The sequence below is a fragment of the Phascolarctos cinereus genome, unplaced genomic scaffold (genome assembly GCF_003287225.1).
Source record: "Phascolarctos cinereus isolate Bilbo 61053 unplaced genomic scaffold, phaCin_HiC Scaffold_1;HRSCAF=81, whole genome shotgun sequence".
Taxonomy (NCBI): domain Eukaryota; kingdom Metazoa; phylum Chordata; class Mammalia; order Diprotodontia; family Phascolarctidae; genus Phascolarctos; species Phascolarctos cinereus.
Genome location: NW_027555514.1, coordinates 170,800,764 through 170,825,806, shown reverse-complemented (window position 1 = coordinate 170,825,806; position 25,043 = coordinate 170,800,764). Strand labels below are relative to the sequence as shown.

The 25,043-nt window shown below is 37.1% G+C and overlaps 1 protein-coding gene across 1 annotated transcript in view; it reads right to left on the bottom strand.

Moving 5' to 3' along the window:
* ITPR2 (inositol 1,4,5-trisphosphate receptor type 2) overlaps positions 1–25,043 on the bottom strand; it is a 509,346-nt gene that overhangs the window by 291,549 nt on the left and 192,754 nt on the right. The window contains exons 16-21 of the mRNA XM_020965011.2: positions 23,013–23,185; positions 14,634–14,753; positions 14,332–14,517; positions 12,276–12,527; positions 11,134–11,278; positions 10,127–10,277 (exon numbers count right to left, since the gene is read on the bottom strand). Coding sequence (XP_020820670.1) covers positions 10,127–10,277; positions 11,134–11,278; positions 12,276–12,527; positions 14,332–14,517; positions 14,634–14,753; positions 23,013–23,185 — 1,027 coding nt within the window. The remainder of the gene's footprint in view (positions 1–10,126; positions 10,278–11,133; positions 11,279–12,275; positions 12,528–14,331; positions 14,518–14,633; positions 14,754–23,012; positions 23,186–25,043) is intronic.

Genomic DNA, 25,043 nt, shown 5'->3' with positions numbered 1-25,043 from the left:
TTTAATGATGTAATATATAGGAGAGATCTTTGGCACCTGTCATTTTTCTTTGTACAGTAAAACTGTGGTGAACTATCAGTTACACTCGTGGAAAGGAGGCAGAAACCTTAAAACTTCCCTATTTCTGTCAAAGCTCCTCTCCCATTTGTTCAGCGTCTCAGGCTCACAGTCTCAGCATTATCTCTGACTCCTCACACTCCCTCAAGCCCAAATACCAATCAGTTGCCAAATCTTCTGCTTTCTCTCTTCACAATGTGGTTCACATTCAGTCCTTTCTCCATATTGATTCCAAACCTACCGTGTTCATTCAGGCCTTTACCACACCTCCTTTAGATTATTGGCAGTAGCTTCCTAATTGCAAGTTTCTCACCACTGCTGTATATCCTATGCACTGCTACAAGCCTGCCTTTCCAGCCTCATTGGACCTTATCTCTACCCCCACCCCCATCCACTTCTGCTCAGCCAAACAGCCTTTCTGTTTCTTCACTTCCAGTATTCTGTCTCTTGCCTCTTGTGTTTTTGGAATGGCTGTCCTCTGTACCTGGCATGTACTCTCTCCTCACCTTCACTTTAGACTCCTCTTCCTCTATGATCTAGGTCAAGCACCATCTCCTGCATGAAGCCTTTCCAGATCCCCACACCTTCTATCCTTCCTCTCTCCCAGGATTCTTTGTGTTTACTTTGTAAATTTACCTTGTAATTACTTTATGTATACACTTAACTTTTGACGCTGTGTATATTTTCTATACGTACTTATCTCCCACATTAGAATGTGAATTCATTGAGACTAGGAGTTATTTCAGTCTTATATCCCCACCACTTAGTACAGTGACACATAGAAACAATAAATACTTGTTGACTGATAGGAGCCATCCAAGGTCAGAGTTGTAATGGACTTTTAAGATCAACTTGTCCAAACATCTCATTTTACAGAAGAAAAAGTACTTAAGGCTCAGAAAATTTAAACAAATTTACCAAGGAACCTAGAGCAGCTAGCGTACAGTGGATAAAGCACCAGGCCTGGAGTCAGGAAGACCTGCATTCAAATTTGGTCTCAGGCACTTAGCAGCTGCATCACCATGGACAAGTCACTTAACCCTCATTGCCTCAATTTCCTTATCTGTCAAATGAGCTGGAGAAGGAAATGGCAAACCACTCCAGTATCTTTGCCAAGAAAACCCCAAATGAGGTCACAGAGAGTCAGACACAACTGAAAATTACTGAACAACAACCAAGGAACCTCAGAGGTTCTGCAGCCCAGAGGTGAGTAAATTGCATACATAGTGTCAGTGCTAAAATTTGAACCTGTGTGCTTTGACACCAAATCTAAGATACTTTCTACTGCGTCATGCTATAATAGCACTTTGTTTTAAAGCCCAGATCTGCTCACTTACTGTGACTTTGGTAACTATGTAAGCAATTTACTTAACCTCTGGGCTGCAGTTTCCTAATTGGTAAAATGAGAGGATTGAACTAGATGATCTCTGAGGTTCCTTGCAGCTCTAAATCTATGATCTTAGGATTCCCAGTGAAGTGCATGAGTACATGAGAAGCCTTCTTGTTTCCCCTGTCCCATCACCTGCCTCTCTGTCTGTCTGTCTGTCTGTCTCTCTCTCTCTCTCTCTCTCTCTCTATCTCTCTCTCTCTCCCTCTCCCTCCCTCCCTCTCTGTCACACACACACACACACACACACACACACACACACACACACACCCCTCTCCATCTCTTATAAATACATGACTTGATGGAAACAGCACCTTCTTTTACATACAGCAAAGTTTTTCCTTTCAAACCTTCCATGGAACAGTTTTCCCTCTTGGCAAATAACTGTTTCCAATACAAAAGGGCTTCTCAGCATGTAGAGTTAACAGAGAAATAGATTGTAACAGAGCTACAATTAAACTGTCAATAACATTATCCCCAAGTAAAATCTGAGTAACTGCCAAATGTCAAACTCCAAAGCAAGATTTACTCCTGATGAATCAAATCTAACTCTATGCTTCTAGATGGTTACAGATTAAAATCATAGAAGTTTTTAAATTAAAAAGATTTTTACTTACACCCTCATTTCAGAGATGAGATAACCAAGGTCCAGAGAGATCATGACCTGTCTGAGGTCCTACGGCTAATTATTGACAAAGCCTGAGCTAAAACTTAGGCCTCCTGAGTCCATTATACCATGTTGCTCTCTTAAAATTCATTTGCTACTCTACCATTCCTGGTGTTCATAGCACTGAAATAGAGTCACTTGTTAAACTTAGTTACTTGTTTTCCCTTCACAACTACTTACAACCCTGTGCAATAAAAAGCAACCATATTGAACTACTAATTTAGTGTTTTAGGAAACAAGAAGCCTGAGTTACAGTCTTGAATTCTGCCACTAACATTTTGTTTTTTATTCAGTAGTCAGTACTGAACAGAAAAAAGTTTAGAAAATGTGCTTTCTTCCTCCCATCTTAATAGAGCTTGAGGACTGCGTGTGGAATGTCACTGGCAGACAAGGTTGCTGTGTTTTACTGTTCTGCTTATTTTTTTCTCTTGAAGTCCTTGTTAAAGGGGGATTGCTTGCTGGGGAAAGCAAGGGAAGGCTATTCTTGGAAATAAATATTATATAAAAACAAAAGGCATCAATAAAAATAAGAATTTTTTGGAGAGGAAATAATATCCTTTCCCTCCAAAGAAAACAATGTTTTTTCCACATAATTTCCACACAGACATTGTTATTTCTTCTTTCAAACAGCTACTACATGGTCTAACTAGGCTTCTCTAAGCAGAACATATTTTGTCTACCACAGCAGACAAGTTAAATTAAAGGAGTTGACCGGCTGCTTACCACTGGCTAGGGTCATGGGAGAGTAGAATTAGTCATTACTCTAGCGGCTAAAGCTGAAGTTTAGCCCAACACTCTTGTCCCTCCCTTCCTCCTCATCTCTCTGTCTCTTTCCTCCTACAGCCTGAGAATGATAGGCTGTGAGGTATACAGGACATCTTCGAGGGTGTGTGGGAACACAAGCGCAATCTGAGGCTATAGCAGCTGCCTGGTTCTTTTCCCCCTTAGACCAAAGTTGCTTGGACCCTCAAATCCAAAAGAAAAGGAGAGACACCTAGTCATCTTGACATAGACGTGTTAATAAGATTTGTAAAGAATCCTAATTTCAGGCAGTATGTTCATTAATAATCCCAGGAGAATTTTTTTAACATCATTCCCAAATTCTGGAAAATAAAATATTTTTAAAAGGTAGTGCAATGTGGTGTAATGAATGAGCTAGGCTTAAAGTGAAGAGACCTGGTTTGAATGTTGGCTCTGACAATCTCTCATCCTCTTTTCTCATCTCTATCTAAAGGATACTCTATTTCCACTACTTTATAGATGGTTCTAAGGAAAGGGCTTTGAAACATGACGTAAATGTTTACATCATGTTATGCTTCACAACCAAACACCACAGACCTGTGTCACCTGTATGAATGAGCCTTCTCACTATAACACTTATGGGTAGCTAGACTGGTGATGGACTGAGTCACAGAAATTTTGGTTCCAGTCCTGCCTCAGACACTCACTTTCTGTGCAACTCAGGGCAAATCACTTGACCTCTCTCAGTCTCAGTTTCCTCATCTGTAAAATGAGGGTAACAATAATAACCTCACAGGATTTTGGTGAGGATCAAATTAAATAACACGTAAAGCAAAGGTATCAAACTCACTGCAACAAAACTCCCCAGTACAGCCCAAACAAGATTAAAATGTATTTGGGAAATATTTAACAAAATAAATAAAGATTCGATACAACATAGATAATATTAATTTGCTGTTTTCTGAGTCAACATGCAGCCCATTTGACAGCAGTGATGGAAAGCATTTTGGAAAACTTAGAGAACAATATAAATGCTAGCGATTATTAGCCCTAGAGTTGAGTCTTTGTAAGCCTGTAATCAATCCATCGTAACCATTTTTTTCTTTTATGAAGTCACAGTACACAGGAGTTAAACCTACGTGGGTAATTTCATTCTTGCTTGGACTCTTAACTTTGAACAATTTTACATTGCTTAATTTTTTTATACAAAATATCACTCATTTATGAAGGATTAAGGATTAGCACCTAAAAATACACATTTTACTTTAATTCTTTATTGCTTACTTAACACTCTTTGTAAGGAACATAAACTTCCTGTAAGTCTTATCAGTTTTTATAGTTTTTCTGCAGAATTTGTCATAAAATGTACAGAATGCACCATGAACAAATGATTTCTGCATCTGCTTTATTAAAGCACATGCTTCTGCCAAGCAGCACCATTAATTCCATAATATTCTCAATCAAAAGAAAAAAGTATAAAAGCCAAAAGAAAGTGACAGACAACTAAAGGAAAAATTATTGTTCAAACAATGTTTTACAACCAGGAAAAAATAGCTAAACATCCTGAGGTATGTCATCCTCAAGTAATTATCTCCCCAAAGGTCTAGGCCAGTCTATAAAAGAGAAGTTTTGATGTGCCTCTCCAAAGAGACTTAGACACTATTTTGCTCAGATATATACCCACAAAACCAACAATTTAAAGGAAATACATGTTTACAAAAATATAAAATACCCAAATTAATAGAAGTAGATAATTACAGAGGAAGAAATTGAACAAACCATAAACTTCCAAAGGGGGAAAAAAGCCAAAAAACTCCAGGACCAGAAGAACTGAATGAAATGAAGCCTATCAAGCACTTAACAAACAATTCCAATATTACATAAATTGTTTACAAGAATATCCAAAGAAAGGATCCTGCCAAATTACTTTAGTGACACAAATACGGTCCTAATACATAAGCCAGGGAGAACCAAGAAGGAAAACTACCAGTATTCATAATGAACATAGATGAAAAAATTTTTTAAATGTTAGCAGACAGACTAATGCAACATCATAAAGATTATAGATGATTTCTAAAGACATGGAAAGACTTCTGTGAAGGGACAGCAAGTGAAATAAGCAGAACCAGTACAATTTATACTGTGATATTAGTATTATAAAAATGAACATTTTTGAGTACTTATAAACTAAGGAACAATGAAATGAGCAGAGCCAGGAGGACAATTTATGCAATAACAACAAAACTGTAAAAACAGCTTTGAAAGCTGTATGATAAGTACAGTGACCATTCATGATTCCATTCCAGTAATGAAGCATGCTATCCTATATAGAGAGGTTATCAATTTAGGGTGCAGAATGAGACATGCACATATACAATCCCTCAGCCATTGAGGAAATTCGTTTTGTTTGAACACCTTTTATGTTGGTGGGAGTTCTCTAATGGATTAGGAGGTAGGAAGGAGGGAAAATAGATTTCTGTTCATTTTTTATCTTAATAAGGGGGGTGGTCAGGATGCTACAGATGTGAAATCTTGCAGGTACCTTCAGATGAGGTCACTATATTAGATTTACTTTGTTGCAAGAGACCTCTCAAAAAGAATAATCTGTAAATGTGATGTAGAAACAAAACACATCAGTCAAACAGAAAGAGAGGAAGAAAGACAGAAATACTCATCAGACCCTGAATTATATCTCTTCCCTAGTCCACAGGCACACAGAAAAAAAATATTAGGAAGGTTAACTGCTATCACCTATGCTTTTTTTATTCTGTAAATAGCCTCTTCAGGTCATAATTTCATCATATTGCATTGATTGTCTGATCTTTCATATTTAAAAACACCCTCCTTGATAACAATACACTGATTTCAGCTTTAAAGTGAGATATTTTATATAAGGATCTTAAATACTGAAAAGCTGCTTTAAAAAGCTCACTTTTTTGGTTTTTTTTTTTTAACAAAAAATGAGTGCAATTTCGAGTACAAAAATTGACTAAAGTCAGTCATCTCTGTAGGTAAGTGGGCTTTAAGGAATGCAAACTTTTTTTTTAAGCTTCAAAACCATCTCTTCCCAGGTTCCAGTCCTTTAGCCACCCACTCACTACATGCATTTAAAAGCAGCCCTTACCATTTTATGTACTAAGAGTGACTGGGTGCTTAATTAGTAATCATCTGTATATATAAGGAACTTAAGAAACAGTTGGTGTCTATGAAAAAGCCTATTTCATTGTAGCACCTGAGTAAAGAATCACAAAAATCTAACTAGAGAGTTATGAAGAGCCTAAACACCAGAACAGGAACAATGTCAGTTCTTTTCTGATCCTCTGCTATGCTCATAGTTTTCTTTGATACCCTGATAAAAATATCCATTTTTATAAGATGAGGAGGGGACCATTACAAAGATACTGGCTTCTGCCCCTCAGAACAAAGGAGAGAGAGAGTAGCTTCTTTGTGCGAAGGAGAAGCTTATCTCTATTCTCAGTGGCATTGAACAGTCAGGACACCTGGCACCAGAAGCTTCTTAAAGTCAGCAACAGTGTTTCTCAGCTACCATGATTCTTCATATCTAACAATTTAGCTTCTTAATCTTGAAAATGGAGAGGAATAATGAGAGGCCCCTGTCCCATTTCTCTGGCCTTTCAAGCAACATGTTGAGCAGTGAGACTGAAAAGGTAATTTACTCAATGAAGAGCTCTTTTTTGAGTGACTGCAATGTGCAAGTTGGTAAGTGCTGTGGAGGAACAAGTTGCTATGTATCAGAGAACCAACCCTCGAGAACTTTATAATCCAACAGGAGAGAGAAATAAGATATACGTAAAATAAAGGCCAGAAAAGGCATTACAAGTGATGCAAAGGATAGGAAGGAAAGTTCACTTCTAGTGGATGTGAACAAAGAAGATTCATGGAGAAGGGGGCCTGTTAGCTAAATCTTGACAGAAATATAAGATTTTATCATTATTAATAATAATAATAGCTAGCATTTAAATAGCTCTTCGAAGTTTGCAAAGCACTTGACATATTATTAACTCATTTGATCCTCACAATCCAGTAAGATAAGTGCTATTATCATCCCCATTTTACAGATCAGGAAACCGAGACACAAAGAGATTAAGTGACCCACCCAGGATAAACACTCCTGTGAGGCACATTTGAACTCAGGTCTTTTGGACGCCAAGTCCTGAAGTCGGGCACCCTCTCCACTGCTTAGCTGCCTATTTTGACAGGTAGAAAGAAAAAAAAAAGAACTCATTCTGGGTAAAAGGAGTAGTGTGAAGAAAAATGCAAAGATTTGGGAATAGCAGCTAGACTGTTTGGACTTGGGTAGAAGGCATGTGTAGGGGAAGAAAGGAAGATAAAGGACTGAATAGCTAGGCCAAGACATAGCCAGCTCCAAGGATCTCAGAAATGGCCCTGTCTCTTGGATGTAGTTACTGCCCTTGCCAAGAATGAAGACAAGAGTTAGGAAATGATGAAAAGTTTTCCCCTCTTTGACTCTCAGAAAACATAGTGATGATTCTGTAAGCTAGAATTTAATATTCAAGCATAATCCGTATGTCAGACAAGCAGATAGTAATAGGTATGACTGCATAATTTTTTTTAAAGCCAAAACATTAACATATTTTCAACTTGGGCCAAGTATTCTACTCTGGCCAAACTTAAGTTCAGCCATAAATTAAACTTTGACTTGAGAACTGGGAGAGTGTTGTCCCTTTAGCCTGAGGGAACCTAGATTCTGAAACCTAGGCTTGACATAGGTCATGTTATACACTAGACTTATTTAGGTAGGATTTACTCCGTCTTTCCTGACATGTGCCTTCTTCTCTGATGTCAGAAAACAGGCCCACTCCTGCTACAGTAATATCCTGAAGTACTCTCTCCCTGAGTGAATGTTATCAATGTCACAAATTGTTCAAAGCTCTACAAAAACTTATTATTTATGATTTCTACAAAAGGGATATTTGCAAAGCATCATATAGTCACAAACATGCGTTCTATTTGCTGGTGTCTGCATTTGCTTTTAACTTTTATCAGTGACAAAGAGATACACTGCTTGACATAATACAACTACCCAACAGATCAATTACAATGAAAGATGCCTGTGCATTTTAAATCTGCTGCAAGAGCAAATGCTAAGTATTAGGAAAAGCAAATTGGCTCAACAACATAGCATGCTGTGAGTAAGCACACTTATTTGGAAAAACAATATTTTTATTTTCAAATGAGGTTTATAGCCAATGAGAGGTGCTAGCTTCATATTTGCACAGATTAGCATCTTCTGTTTTCCTGCAGAACAGGCAGAGGCAGTGTTCTCTCCCTGTGTTCCTCTATTATTGTGCTTCAACAGTTTTCTGAATGGACCACCCCTAGGGAACAAATAATAGATCGGGCTTAAAGCCTGGTAGTTTCTGTGGAGACAGCCAATTAGTAATAACTGTGATGGTGAACAGGCAGACACTAGGAATTAGACCGAGACCACCAACCAGTGCTCAGATGATGGCAACTTCCACCCATACTCAAGGGGTATGGGCTGAATATTAACCAATGACCCAGAAGGGAAGGAAAGAAAAAAAATTTCTTTAATTGCCAGTTTCCTGAGCTATTCATCTTCTATTTGCAACAAATACTAATTACTGACATTTAAACCCACTGCATTGGCCATAAAACCTCTTGAATACTGTCTGTGTACATCCTATTTAAAGTTGCCACCTTTGGGGTTGGAACAAAGCAGAGCCCCAGGAACTGCAGGCCTTTTCCTTCCAGTCATGCCTCTTCCAACCCACTGCATCTGACCTGCCATTTCATCATGGAGTGGGGAAAGAATTTTTCTCTGAAAGCTGTACCCCTACTGTGCTGGAATAGAATTAGTATAAGGAAAGTTTGTGAGAAGGCTAATTAAAGTCCTGGTTTAAAAAAAAAACCTAATCAGATACAAAACAAGAATAATAAATGTCAGCAAAGAGGCTTGGTGAACCAAACCTAGGACAGTTGATACCAAGAGACTAGACAGATCTACAAGGCATGAGAAGGGTAGGCAATTGATAAAAGTTCCAGAAGTGGACACTAGAAAGAGGTTTGTATGTGTATATGAAAATCAAGAAAGTATAGCAGTAGGTAATGGGTAAAAGTCCAGGCATCAGGAAGGGGAACAGGTAGGCATTCCAGCAGACAAGCAGAGCATGACCTGGTAGCGGTCTGGCAATATCCAACAGGAACTCAAACACAGGGAGCCATGATTAGAGAACAGGGCTTGTTACAGAGCACGAGGGGACATCCATAATTGATTGGCAAGAGATGTATGATGAGCTAGAAAATGAGACTGAGGCGAAGCAGCCAGCCAAGCAGGAGAAAGAACAATGTCTTAGATGCCATTCATTTGATGGAAAAGAGCCATCAAATTTAGCAATTTAAAAATCACTTGGCAGCTTGGTAGGATGCTGTTCGTTTGGCGGGGTTGATTGAAAGGGATTGGTTACTAAGAGAGTAGAAGGAAAAAAGGAAATTAAAGGCAGTGAGGGCAAGATGACCCTTTCAAGGAGCTGATTGATAAAGGAAGAAGAGATACACAAGACAATAGTTTGTGGGACTGCCATTGAATATTATGGAAAGTGGTTTGTAAAAGAGATGTTTAAATAATATTCACATATCAGGTGTCTCTAACAGAAATTTGTCTATTCTATTGCCAGCAAGCAGGTAGAGAGGGCAGGGAAAGCAACTGGTTCTTTAACTATCAGGGCTATTTAGATCCTAATTGGTACAATGATATATTGGCCATATATCAGTGGCCAACTGCTGAGCACCAATTAGGTACTACACCCAAGGCTTGTTTTCTAATGTCTTCAGAGGCTAGACACAGAGGTTCTCTACCAGAATCCTCTCCCATAGCCTCAGCCAACTAGTCAGACATCCAGGCAAGACTGAAGTAGCACAGAATTACAGGATTCTGAGAATTGGAAAGTGACCACTGAGTCCAACCTAGATTTCAGTCCCGGCTATACCACTTTCTTGCCCTGTGACCTCAGACACATCACTTAACAATTCTGAGTTTCAGTACATTCTGCAAAATGCAATAATAAAATTATGATAGTCATCTTATAAGAGTATTGTGAGAAAAATAGTTTTAAATTATAAAGTATTATTTAAATATTATATTCATATCCAAATATGATCACACATTAAATTATTTTAATCATTCATCTCCAAATAGCCAGCAAGAAAAACCACTAACAATCATTAAAGAATTTTTTTATCATGCTTATTGTTTTCTCCACGTTTCTCACCTCCATCTTGAAATTTGCTTAATCTTTCAAGATATGATGACATGGGTCCCTGTACAATATCCAGAATAGCCAGAAGTGTTCTTGTCAGTCTTAGCAACTCACTGAAACTATAAAATCCAAAGTAAATAAGATTTCGAGCCAGGTGCACCACCTTTAAAAAGTGAGAGGAAAAGAAAAACTCAGAATGAATGTAATGAACATGGAAATACTAAGCATATTCATTATTTTTAAATACTTCTCATTCTTTAAAGACTAGTTAAAAAATATTCCATACTAAAGCTAAAATATAGATTCTGATTCCCCCCAAATCTAGATTTGTCAGAATGAAATCAATTTACTGTTAAATTTAAAAAACAGATAAAAATTTTTGAGGCAAATTCAGGTTGATTAGATAAATTTAAAAAGTAATTATTTGTGTTTTTGAGATGCATTAGCCCATTTAGTCCAGTCTTTTAATAAATGACTGTCAATGAAGTAAACAGAACCCAAGGATTTTCACTAAAAAGAAATATGACTTATTATTTTTGGTCAGAAAATGTTACTTCCTGTGCTGCTTTGTTATCAAGCAGAGAAAGCATGACAGAGCAAAGATCCAGAGATCTAAGAACCTCTCTGACATTGTCCCAAAGTTGTCATGTATGGCAAAGCATGAATAAATTCTAATTCACTATGAAAAGGAGAAGAAGCTATTGCTACAGCTATGTAAAAAAAATTGTTAGGTCACAGTGATCTGTATGCTGAAATGACTTTGCCCATTAATGTAAGAATGACTAATGAAGGTGATTAATGAAATTGTTATGATGACCATAAGCCATTAAGATTTAATAATGGAATCCAAAACAAAAGAAATAAGTAGTTGGTTTAAATATGAATTTTAATCAAATCAGATGAAAGGCTCAAATCATCATATTTTTCATCACCTTCTTAATTCTCTCACCTAACAAACTGCCCTCTCTCCAAAAGGCAACTTATTGCTTTCTTTTTTAATATGAAGAAGTGTAAAGTACCTCAAAGGTAAGCTTGTTTTTTTCTTTATCCCCAAAAGGAAATGGTTGGTTTACCACCTCTTTCAAATATTCTTCAACAAATTCCATTGTCAGTGCAAATTTCCTCTTCATATCATTTCTCGAAGAGTCTGTAATAGAGTCATATCTGCAAAGATCGACAAAGGGAATCAAAATGAAGTTGTTCCAGGTACTGGTTGTAGACAGGCTTTAAAGTACACAAATATACACTCAGCTGTTGTTTTAGGTTAAAGCATAAGTGTGGAAACTTGCCTTTGTGTGGTTTCCATTTTCAATAAAACTGAATTGTTCTATTTATTTTCTAGAAAGTGTCTTGTATTTCTTTTCCTTCTATTTCCCCCTTTTAATGACAATGCATATTAAAAGTAATCTTTACCAAAGATGACAGAACTGTCCGTACATACTTTGGCCCTAATATTCCACTGGTAAGCATACATCTGAAGGAAGTCAATGACAAAAAGAAATGCCTGTTATACACCAAAATATTCATAATAGAACTTTTTGTAGTAGCAAAGAGCTAGAAACAAAGCATATGGGTTTTGGCTATGCAAGTTGTGGTATATAAATGTAATAAAATATTACTGTGCTATCAGAGAAACACGGGAAAACTTATATGAACTGCTGCAAAGTGAGGTAAGTAAAACCAGGAGAACAACATACACAATGACTACAACAATGTAAATGGAAAGAGCAACAAAATAATCAAAATAGAATGATATAAAATTATAATGGCCAAGCTTGGTCAAAAGAAGAAATATAAAAAGGCCCCTCTCCCTGCTTCTCTACAGAGGCAGGGGACTATAGGGATGGAATGCTTTTAAGCTGTGAGAACCTTTGTGATAAGTTGGTTAGATTTGCTGAATTGCCTTTTTTGCCCTGATTTTATGCTTTAATATAAGATTGCTCTCTGGGAGAGGGTTGGGAAAATGTAAAATTGGGAAATATAGGTGATATAAAAACAAAATATATCAATACAAAAATTTATAGTGATCTTGAACAAAAAAAGTGACATATTTGAATATGTAAGGTTAATAATCTGAATTAGGGGAAAAAAAGACCTTATTTATGGAATTTTCATCAGAGTTGCAGATATTGAAGCTTTGGTGAACTTTTATTAGACTTACTCATATATTGTGATCTTGGTAGGTATTTCTGTCCAAAGTCTTGCATAGCGAACAGGTACTACTGATTCTTGAGGATCTCTGTCCACATGCATATGAAGCATAAGGCGACAAAAAGAGGCTCGCAGATCATATGGCAGACTTTCATCTGACATACAGCGTAAGATCAGATCTACTGAAAGCTGAGTAGAAATCTGGTTTATGGCTAGATATTGACGATCCAAGCACATCCTTGCAAAGAGGTTCAACTGATACCTTAAAAATATTAACCATTACATTTTTTGATTCATCATATGAGAGTTTCTTAAATACATTAGCATATGTTAGCATTCCTCATCAGTTCCAGTCCCATATTAATGAACTGTCAATTAGATAATTCAAACTGGATATACCACAGGTATCTTAAAATCAGTGTGACACAGTAGAACTCTTCACACCTTTCCTCAAAAATCTACCCCATTTCCTAACTTTCTTACTTCTGTCTGGTCCAACCCCTACCTGAATTATGAATGTCCTCTATTATTTCCAAATAAAAATCATAAGGGAATTGAATTCTTTTAATAGCAAATGAAATATCTAAATTAATTCAACAACAATTCAAGCAAACATGTATTGAGCATCTTAATGCAAAGCACCATCCTAAGTGCTATAGATATAAAGATGAGATAGTAAATTTAAGATAATTTGAGAGGAGAGTGAGACAGGTGAGGGGGATAGGAAGGAAAGAAGAATGCAATGGCTAACAGAGAATCAGAGAAATCTTCCTAAACTTAGTAGTTTACAAGCTGAGTCTTGAAACAGGGTAACAAGTCAAAAAGGTAGAGTTGAAAAGAGATTGAATTCCAGAGAGACAGTTGCTGCTGCTGCTGCTGCTATTTGTACTTCATTCTCAAAGAGGACCATGACATCAGGGAGGTGATGCCATGACATGCAAGTGAATTGGATTTAAGTGAGGGAGGACCATAAAAAGTCACCAGCCTCACTCTCTCCTCCAGAGCCATCTGGATCCAGTGGCCAGATAGAGAGACAGTAAGGTACAGTGGAAAGAGTCCTGGAATTATAATCAGAAAGATCTAGATGTAACATAGACCTTCACTCATACTTTAGTTGCTAGTAACCCATCCATTCCTCCCCCTGACCCCACCCCCATACATAAACAATTTACTTTGTATATATTCTGCATTTACTTATTTCTGTACATGTTTGGTTTTTTTCCCTCTAATAGAATGTAAGCTCCAGGGCTCATTTCATTTTAGCCTTTGCATCCCCAGTACCTAGGATAGCAAATCATAGATGCTTAATAGATGTTTATGGACTGAATGAACAAACCAGTTTCCTCATCTGTAAAATAAGGATGATAATAATAATACCCATAGTATCTACTTCATAGATTTTTTTTTGGTGAGGCTCAAGTGTAATTATATATAGAGTGCTTTTAAAACTTTCAGGCATTGCATAAACTTCAGTTATTATTGTTGTTATTATTATTCCAGGCAAATGAGATGGCTGTGTGGATGTATGGAAGCAACAGATAAAATGTTGAAGTCCTTCACATACTCAGTCAGGAGCTATAGACTGTTAATGGGGATTAAAGTAAAATAAAGCAGGAAAGATTATTCCTGTATCCTTTTGATTTCATGTTCCCTTCCTTATTACTTCAACATTTGTAGCATTAGAAGTACCATAGTTTTAAATTGCCTGGGATCTTTAAACATTGCAAATACAGTGAAACTGAAAGCAATCTATATTCACATTTAAAAAAACCTTGTTTTGCACAATAATTCAAAACTTTTAAGTGATCAGAAAAAAATCATGCAAAACAATAGTTTTGTTTTTGTTTTTTTAAAAGTTTTAAAATATTCCATGTACCTTCACTTCTACACTTTTTCAGTATTTTCTTAAATATTTTAATTCTTAATATTTAAATATTTAATCCTTAAATCCTTAAATATTTAAATAATTCTAAAATATTTTAATTTAATTTTTTTAGTCCATGAATCTGATCAAATTGCCAATAAGCATTTGAGATCATGAGTTACAGTTCTTTACAATACTTGACCTATAATAGGTGAGGACTTCTAAATCAGCTTTTGTGCCTTCTTTAGCCTCTTGTGCAAGATGCCGGATAGCTTTGCCATGAGGTTCCTTATTGCTGTCAATCCAATAAAGCCAGACTTCTTCATCATCAATATCATCTGGGAGGATGGAACATTCCAAAGGATTGTCTATTTGCATGGAAACCAGCCTTCAAATAAGTAACACATAATAAAACTATTAATAAACTTAGATAACAGCTGTGATAAGGACTATTATGGAGCTGAATAATAAGCTGAAAAGAATGTTTCTATCATAAATGCTTACTTGGTTTGAATGAGAATATCAGCATTTCCTGGGCTCAGCATAAATTTACAGATGAGTTCTTGAGTTACTGGTATAGCAGTTGTATTAGAGACACACAAGTCTGATAAATAATCCAAAAATCTGATCAAAGAAGAAGATAATGTTGAACAGAAAACAAGGAATTGTACTAATGAAATATTAATTACAACAAATTCATTTTTCATATGTATGCTTTTGTAATCTTTTTAGGTTACCATACTTTAGTACTGTCACTGGGCCCTACTGTACTACAATGTAGGGTCACAGAAGTGACCCTGGGTTCTCAAAGGCTATGTTCCCAGAGTATAAACTCTATGAGATTGTGCCATTCTAGAAAGGCTTTGAGGATGGCCCCAGCAAATGAAAGAGATAGATTTACGAAGAACCATTCAGCCAAATACAGAGAGGTTCACTTCCAGTAGGCTGGCCACTGAGTGATGAATTTTTTGACATAGCAAAACCAAGAAACAATGGGAAAATGCCTCGTAGTTCTTTGCATCTTGTGCTTCTGTAGGAACAATGGTGAAGTGGTAGAAAGGAGTACAGAGTGTTCTAAGAATTACACAGGTTTAGGTGGATTTTTTGGTTTTTTTTTTTACTGTTGGTACTATAAATGTGATATATTTATACAATGACCAGTGAGTAGACATACTGACAGAAGAGCTGAATAATATCAATCTTGACATTATCTCTACAAATGAAATCAGAAGGGAATTTGAGCTAAATGAAACGAAGGGTCATAGGTATCCCTTGGAGAGGCAAAGAAATAAGTTGGCACAGTAATTTTTAATCATACAACCAAAGGCAACAAGCATCAGTATTTCATGGTATGTGTGGTTATCCCAAAATGCAGTACTGTAGATAAGAATTTACAGAAAGCCTCTCATGAAAATAATTGCCATTTATGTGCCAATATTGGTTACTAAATATAAAGAAATAGAGAAATTCAACAAAGAACTCAATAGGAGCCTCCAAATTAAATTGATATATAGTCTAATATTTGGGAACTTCAACCCAAAAGTGGAGGAAGGTAAGGATGGCAAGAAATGTTTGGGGAAACATGGTTTAGGTAAAAAGGAATGAGAGAAGCCAAGACTTTATGTCATGAACACATACTTCAAGAAAAGAATTGGAAGGGAATATGGTAAGCACCAAATAACATTACAGAAAAGTGGAATGGATTATATTCTAAAAGACTTGTTACTGATGTGGGAGTTATCCATAAATTACCTGTCTATGTTTAGTCACATTACCAGTTTATCAGGGTAAAAGCATTAGAATTAGTGTAAACCAAGAGAAAAAAGTAATAATGAGAAAAAAGATATGGCATATAACTAAAACAACTTAATTTAAACAAGTAATTAGCTGTAACAAATGGTAAATGGACATCAAAATTGCTTAAATACTCATTTGCCACAACCAGAAGATGAAAAAGAGATCAGAAAGTACTTTAGCCAGCTCACACAATCAGCTTACTTGTGAAGCAAAGAGAGATGGAAGAGAAAGGCAAGACTGGTTTAAAATAGAAATTTGGCAACAAGCATTTGCTTGTTGTGCCTATTATATGAACTAAGAACTAGGGATAAAAAAGAAAGGTAAAAACATAGCCCCTGCCCTCAAGGAGCTCATATTCCAATGCAAGAGACACCATGAAAAATACCTATATAGACACAAGATATATATATTCAATGTAAGTGGAGGGTAATCTCCAAAGGCAGGCACTAGGATAATTATGAGCAGTGAAGAGTAAAACCAGATTAAAAACAGCTTGACAGGAGAGCTAACCACGTAAGCTCATATCAGAGTAAAGACAAAATGAAGAGATGATAGCAAAACATCTATGAAGATTGGATAACAAACATTTCATCATTAAGTACAATAGGACCACTGTTTTTGGACCCTAAATTCACAGTTCCAGATGTGCTTAGAGGGAAAGTTAAAATGGCCATATTGGGAACAAATATGGGAAAAGCAGCCAGACTGGACCAAATGTTTGTGGAGAAGATCTATAATTTTGAGAGTGTTAAGGGATTGATATACAAGCCATCTTAAAGAAGAAAAGATATTAAAGGTTAGACAAGATCACAGACCTAATTAACACCAAAAAAAAAGTCAATCAAGGAAATATCAACAATTACTGACCAATATACCTACTTTCTCACCTACAGAAAATCTTTATGCAAGTCAGATAGATAAATAGATATAAATTACTGATATCCTCAAAGGTGATATTAGCAGGGAACAAGCAGTCTTCCCCAAATAATACCATCAATGAACTATATTATGCCACCCTCCCACTTACAGCCACCCCATCCTCAAAACAGATCTCCAGAAAACATGCCTGGGAAGGGCTACGCCACTCTACTCAGCACTCACTGGAGCCATATAGACCCACCTTCACCCTGGCTATTTTTCACCCTGCTGCCTATGGTCACTCTACCTTCTCAGTAAGACCTCAACAATACAGTGTTACCTGTAAATCATTTCCTCTTAAAAATTGCTTGTTCAGCGTTAAAAATTAAAATGGTTTCTATAAGCTATTTATCATAGATGGATATTTAGTCAGGGTTATGAAGAGATATCTTGCTTGTATGCAAGATTTATTGAGGGTAAATTGCTTTAATAAGCACCAGTGATAGCTTCCCTCACCCATTCATTTCAGTTGCTACCTCCTGTAGTAGATCTTTTCTGATTCCCACACCCTGTTGATGATGTTCCAAATTATGGTGCCAAATCTACATATTTTGTTCACAAATTCTACTTTGTAGCTTGCAGCTGAACAAATCAAGCAATCTTTCCTGTACCTTAAATGCAACATGACCAAAAGTGAACTTATTAGCTTTTCCCCGAACTCCTCCTCTCTGCTTAACTTCAGTCTTAACTGTCTAAGGTACCACTGTTATCCCAGTCACCCATGCTTACGACTTAGGTGTCATTTTCAACTCTTCAGTCTCACTCCTCTATCCAATCTCTTGCCAAGGCTTGTAGATTTTACTTTGGTAATAACACTGGTATACACCCTCTTTCTTTTGATACTGCCAACATGATGTAGGCCCTCATGATCTCATATCTAAATTATTACAGTAGCCTTTGGGATTGGTCTGCCTGCCTCAAGTCTGTTCCCACTCCAGTCCATCCTCTATTCAGCCATCAATCTTAGAGCAAAAGTCTGACCATGACATCCCCTCCTTAATCATTAAATCCAGTGATTCCTATCACTTTCAGGATTAGAGAGATGATCTGTTTGGAATTCATGTTAGGAAGGATCTAAATCACTAGGCTTGGTATTTCCTAAAACCATGAATTGACTCTCCTTTCATCTCTTGCTTCCATCTATCTCCTGGCACCCTAATCTGTATCCTACAATTCCTCACCTACACCTGACTGAAAAGGAGGGGGACATCTAGCCCCCTGTACCAGCTGGGGAATGCCACTGCATTCCCAGCAACCTCTCTAGCTTCATAAAACTCTACATTGGTTGCCTCACTTCCACCCCTAATCAAGCTACGTTATCATTGCCTGGAACAACCCCCAACAAGAAGACTAGACCAAAACGCTAAGAAAGATCATAACCTACCTAAATTCATTACTCAATGTTTAACATACTCTTATCCCGATATGCTTTTCCCATTCCACAGATTCTGAACCTTCTGTTATCATTCTCCAAGCCTTTTTTTCTTTCTCCCCATTATTCCTTTATTCCATTCCCGTCAACACCCCCCACACACACAACATCCTACTCTAAAGCTACCCACCCTTTCCACTGTACTCTGGAATTCTTGTTCCATAGGTAACAAACTTGTTTTCATCTTAAACCTTTTCCTTTCTCACTTTTTCCTCTTGCACTCATTAAGTTCTGACTCCCTCAGTGATGCAGCTTCCCTGGCCACCCTTTCCACCACTGGACTAACTGCACTTTCATTCATACCCCCCAGATGCACTGATCAAGGTGGAGGGATAGGAATACTTGCTCCCCATTGCGTCTTCTAGGCTCTTCCTCTACATCTATCACTAAGAAAGCTGTCTTCCTTTAGGTTCATTCAATCCACATTTATCAAGATTCTAGTAACTGTTATTTATGGACTTCTAGGTCACTTTCCTTCCTTCCTTAATAAGTCCAGTGCCTGGTTCAGTCTTTCTCTCCTCCCCAACTCCTGCCCTCACACAACATACATATTGATACTCCCTGAATCATCCTAATCTCACAGTTCTTTATTTTACTCATTTCACATAACCTACTCCTCCAACTCACCTCAGCTACACAAAAACGGTCCTACTTTTGATCTTGCCACAAACAAGTGTTATACTTCCGTGTTTAAGAACTCTGAAATTCTTTTATCTGATCAAAATCTGCTGTTATCCTACCTCTCCTGTTTTTCAACTCCTAACCCTGTTTGTCATCATCACTGTGACCTTTAAAAATCCCTCCTCCACCCCTCAATTCTTTCCCAGGCCATCACTCCTGCACTAACTACACTCTCCTTCTTCATCTTGACCCCTTGGTGAATCCACTCAACTTGTCTCTGACTCTCTGTTTGAGTCCTCTTCTCTTGAATCCCTTGCTCCCTTATCCAATTGCTGATCATGCCCTGTCAAGCCCCAACCGTTACTTCAAACACACACTGCTTCTCTGCTTGCTTATATACTGCTAAAAGATCCCTGAAAAAAAAAATCACAAACTATGCTGACAGGGTCCACCACAAATTCATGTTACACAAGTCAACCAGGCTTTCACTGTGGCAAGGCAACTCTTTTATACCTCACTATCACTATCTCACTGACCACAGCTGCTTTTCCAAAGCTTTTCTTCTCTTCTCAAACCTATCATCTTCTTCTTCCCTCCACCCTTTCAACTGAGTCTTAACTCATACTTCACAGGAAAAAAAAATTGAGGCTGTGTGGCAAAAGCTCACTCTTATCTCCTCCTCTTCAACTCATATCACTCAGTTGCCTCCTGCTGCTACCTCCTCCTTCAACCCTATCTTACAGGAAGAGGCAAACTTTCTCTTTGCCAATGCAAACTCATCTCCATGCACAGCTGATCATATCTCATGCTATCTTTTCCCTTAGAATGCCAGTTTTATCATTCCTACTCTCACCAACTTTCAGTCTCTCCCAGTCTACTGGCTGCTTCCCTACATCATTCAGCTAAACCTGCTCTCTCTGATGATGTCTTCATATCAAATCTAAAAACATCCTTCTTTACCTTTCTGTAGCCTTTGACATGGTAAATCACCCTGTCCTTCTTGATTGCCTTTTCTCTCTAGGTTTCTGTAACTCTGCTCTGTCCTGGTTCTCCTCCTGTCTGATCTCTACTTCTCGGTCTCCTTTGCTAGACCTTAATCTAGGTCACACCCACTAACTGTGGGTGTCCCCCCTGCCCCAGGCTCTCTCCTATTCCCTCTTCCCATTCCCTCTGTAAATTTCACATGGTGATCTCGTAAGCTCCCAGGTATTCAAATATCATCACTAGGAAGATGATCCTTGTATCTACAACTGCCTCTTTGTTAGTTTGTTTGTTTTTGCTTTTTGGTGAGTCAATCAAGGTTAAGTGACATGCCCAAGGTCACACAGCTAGTGAGTGTTATGTGTCTGAGGCCAGATTTGAACTCCAGTCCTCCTGACTCCAAGGCCAGTGCTCTATCCACTGTGCCACCTTGCTGCCCCTCCAACTGCCTCTTTGATATCTCTACTTGGATATCCTAAAGACGTCTTAAAATCTATCCAAGACTGAACTCATTGTCTTTCCCCAAAAACCATCTCACTCTTTCAAACTCCCCTGCTATTGTTGAGGGAATTATCATCCTCCCAGACACTTGGCGTGATCATCCTTGACTACTCATGCCCTTTGTACCATTTCCCACTTTTCTCTGACACCACTCCCATTCACATCTCAACATCAATGGAAATTTTTTGAAAGAAACAGAGACAGTGGCAGGCAGATAGGTGACGTAGCGGCTAGAGCACCAGCCCTGGAGTCAGGAGGCCTGAGTTCAAATCTGGCCTCAGACACTTACTAGCTGTTTTACCTTGGACAAGTCAAGGAAGGAAGGAAGGAAAGAAAGAAAGCATCCTGTTTTATTCCTCAGCTACATTAATGGCCTTCTGATCACTGAATGAGATTATTTCTGTTGTATCTTTCAAGGAATCTTGATTGGGAAACACTTTGTTAGAAAAGATCCCTGGAGGTGGTATTTTGCTTCGTGGTATCAGATTCTTTTTCTTCATACTGAACAAACAACCAGCACAATGGGTTCTTATATTCATCACATCTTTTACCCAATTATGAAACCATAAATATGAATGAATAAAAATCATTTATTTAGCACTCCATATGTGCCAAGCACTGTGCTAAGTAATGAGGAAACAAATACAAAAGCGAGACAGTATACTCTCCCAAACTCTTCTCCATTATGATGAAGGACATCTAGTGCAGAAGCCAAACGGAAGAGGATTTCTCTGTTGATAGTGAAGTTACCCAAGATACTCCTGTCTTAGGATGGCATTGCATTGGTTGCATCAAGCCCTGAAATATTTCAGAGCCTCCTGCACAGATCTGCAAACACTCAAAAGAGTCTGACCCCACATCAAGTGGATGAATGATGTCTGTGGCCCAGATTAACTCATGCATCTGAATGGAAAGCCTGCAGAGCTTATCCATAGGGACATCTACCTGGGATGGACAGTATAGATGGACAGTCAGCTAAGAGGTGAACAGGAAGCTAGATTGCTCTTAGAAACCTGCAGAGTTTTGGAATGAAACCATGTTTTCTATGGAAGCAAAGGGCCCTTTTCAAAATTTCAAAGTTCTACGAGTGTTACCATCTATCAGTGAGACATGGAATATAACAGTTTCCAAAGAATTAAAAATTAATGACACAAAGAGGGCAATGGAGAGGGACATGGTACATAGGAATACGTTGCAACAAATTACTAATGATAAACTTCAGAGATGAACAGGAGAAAAAGATGTCAACAAGGGAAAACACAGTAGGAAGAGAACACGGGCTGGTTGTGTGGTGAGGACAAAAATCATCAGGTATGCACTCAGGCTGCTCCACATGCACCCTCACAATGGCAGAAGAAAGTGAGAAAATCCTCCAGCACACTGGGTGGATTCCTGTGGCAAACTTATGGGAAAACAGTGAGAAGAATCACCTAGAATAGTCAGGCATGAATGAGTTGTGCTCTTTATTACTGAAAGACCAAATTAATAAGATCACAGACCTTTTTCAAGATGGGCCAAAGCTGTGAATAGAGCACCAGCCCTGGAGTCATGAGGACCTGAGTTCAAATCCAGCCTCAGACACTTGACACTTACTAGCTTTGTGACCCTAGGCAAGTCACTTAACCCCAATGCCTAGCCCCCCCAAAAAAAATGTTCTTTCTTTATGGAAGTGATCATTGATAAATCAAAATAAATTAATTTAAAAAAATTTTTTTAAATGGGAAAAGCTGCTTGGATTACATCATACAAAAAAAATTTTGCATTCACCTCAGGTGAGGAATGTTGGCCTTATAGAGTCAAAAAGACCTAGTCTCACCCTCTACAACTTATTTTCTGTGATAATCAGTATAGTAATTTTAAGCAATTCAATTAACTTTTCCACAAGTCACTTATGACATATGTTAAGGGTGTTTAATGATAAAACATTGTACACTTGAAAGACCACCTGACTTAGAGGCAGAAGAGATCAATTTATTAACTCCTGCCTCCTTTTACTCATTATAAGACCAGGACCAAGTCATTGAACTCTCAACTTCAGTTTACTCATCTGTAAAATAAAGATAATAGCACCTATCCTGTTTAATCTCACAGGATTATAATGAGAGTCTAATAGGATAATGTATATAAAAGAGGTCTGAAAAACTCAAGTAGGCTACAAATAGAATTCATCATTACTTCATCTGGTATCAGTCTACTCAAAGACTGTGAGGAAGTCACATATAACTCTGTAATGGGCTTTAATCACTTATGATGGAGCCACTTTTTAAGAAGATATAGATAAGGAATGGACTTGTAATTTTATTAGTGAAAGAGTGCCCGAGATGAGAATTTATTCTACCAGTGCAGGTCTGCATCTACTCTGTAGCTTATGAGTCTTAGAAGGCTGCCTAGAGCACTGAGAGAGGGTAAGTAACTTGCCAAGGTTTACGCAGCCAGCATATGCATTCTTTAGTATAGGGATGAGCATTAGTATTAGTGGTGATATTATTTTAAACACAACATACTTTTTTTTTCAAAACAGGAAAGAGAAATAGGTTGACAATCTAGGAAAGCTCTAATAATATAAGTTCTAAAAGTAAAACCAAAAGCCAGTCTCTGTAAGAAAATAACATATAATGTAGACCATTTCAAACCTTGGCTCACGGTTCCTCCGGAGTAAATTGACAAATGTTTCAATTTCTTTTGCTGTGATATGTTTTTCTAGTAGTTTTCTGTTGTTGTGCAACAAAGCTGTGATGGTGTCCTCTGCCAAAATATCATAGCCAATCTGGGACTGCATGACACAGAAGTTCTTAGCAATATATTCCTGCCAAAAAAAGAAAGGGCCCAGGATAATTTTTAATGCAATTCAATTCAACAACAAAAAAAATTATTAAATACCTACTAAGAGCAAGGTACTGTGCTAGAACCCAAAGTGGTAAAAAATGGAGCCAAGATATAATTCATAAGTATGATATGTTAATTTGTCCAAATTGAATAAAAATCATCTTAAAATATATTTAAAGAGAGCAGCATTGAAAAATTAAGTAGCTTAATAGAGAAAGCAAAAAAAAAATTGACATAGAGCTGAAATCAAATTATAAAGGAAAATCTCATAAAATATAATGTTTAAATATCTTATTATTACTAAATACTTGTCAGGGAAAAACACAATCTAATTATAATTAAATATTTTACATGATGAAGCACTTCAAGAATTGACTGGCCTAAATCCAACTGGTGGTTCAATTTACTATTATTTGTTACTTATTTTATTATTTATCATAGGAGACACAAAGATTAGTCTTTTTAGCTTGCCCCCTAAAGTGACAATATTGCTATGATTTATGAATCAATTTTTTTGCATAATTTTGTTGTTGTTCAATTATTTTGTATAATTAGAGGAGTGAAAATGGTTAATGAATATACAGGTCTTTGTTCCTAATCTTTAGGTATGTATATATAAACTGTGAGATGTTACATACAAGATCTCAGATGGATTTAGATGTTTTGTGGTTTTGTTTTGTTTTCAGTAGGTGTTTCTATAAAAGTCACAATTAGGAAGGGAGCAGCTTCAAGTTTTCTTCATAATATCTTCAAGTTTTTAAAAGTTATTTTGAGTAAAATAATATTATTGTTAGCTCTTAATCAGATGTTCTTTAGTCATAATTTTTGTTACTTCACACATATACTCCCATTTAACTCCTCTCTAGCTCCAAGTTTGGGCAAACTGTGCCTAAATTCACCAATTTTTATTTCTCAAGTTCTACTAATAACTGAGATATTATTATCTTAGAAAAGACATCCCAATACACAGAATTTTCACTATCCTTCTCTGAAAAAAAAAGCATAAGCATTATTTCTTATAAGTAAATTTAATGCATAAGATTTGTAATTAACAGGATTTATAAAGTAGGAAATTACTTTCCTTCATGTTTCATAATCTGAAGCTTGAAATTTAAGGAAATTTTAGGTAATATGTGTTGGAATATGGAAGTCAATAGAGGTGACAAATGATGCCCAGCATAATAAATATGGCTATGGTTTACTTACTAGATGCATTCCTGAAAAGTTACATGCAAATTGATTTTTATAAATCAACCACTGTTTTAACTACACTAAGAGAACCCATACTTTAAAGGGAATACGTAGTGAATTTTTCTGTAAAGGAAAGAATCTTTGGTGTAGTGTGCAAAGTCACCCCTTATTTATATGTTTAGGAATTTAGAAGTTTTGCACAAGAGACAGTCTTAAGGTATCCAGACAAAAAGGTAAGGAAAGGGGCAGCTAGGTGGTGCAGTGGATAGAGTACCGGCCCTGGATTCAGGAAGACTTGAGTTCAAATGAGACTTTGAACACATAACTTACTAGCTGTGTGGCTCTGTGCAAGTCACTTAACTCCAATTGCTTCACCAAAAAAAAAAAGTAAGTTAAAACCTAGTAAATACTAGTTCAAAGTAAGAAATCAATTTTCGGTACATTTAATATGGTGGTAGAACTATTTAGGTTCACAGAATTTAGAGCTGACAGAGCTATTAGATGTCACTTAGCTGACCTCTTCTGGTTTTTTGTTTGTTTGTTTTACAGGTGAAACCCAGAGAGTTTACCTGACTTGCTAAGTCACAAAGGTATTAAATAGTTAGGTAGGATTTGAACCCATGTCCTCTGACTTCAAATCCTAAGAA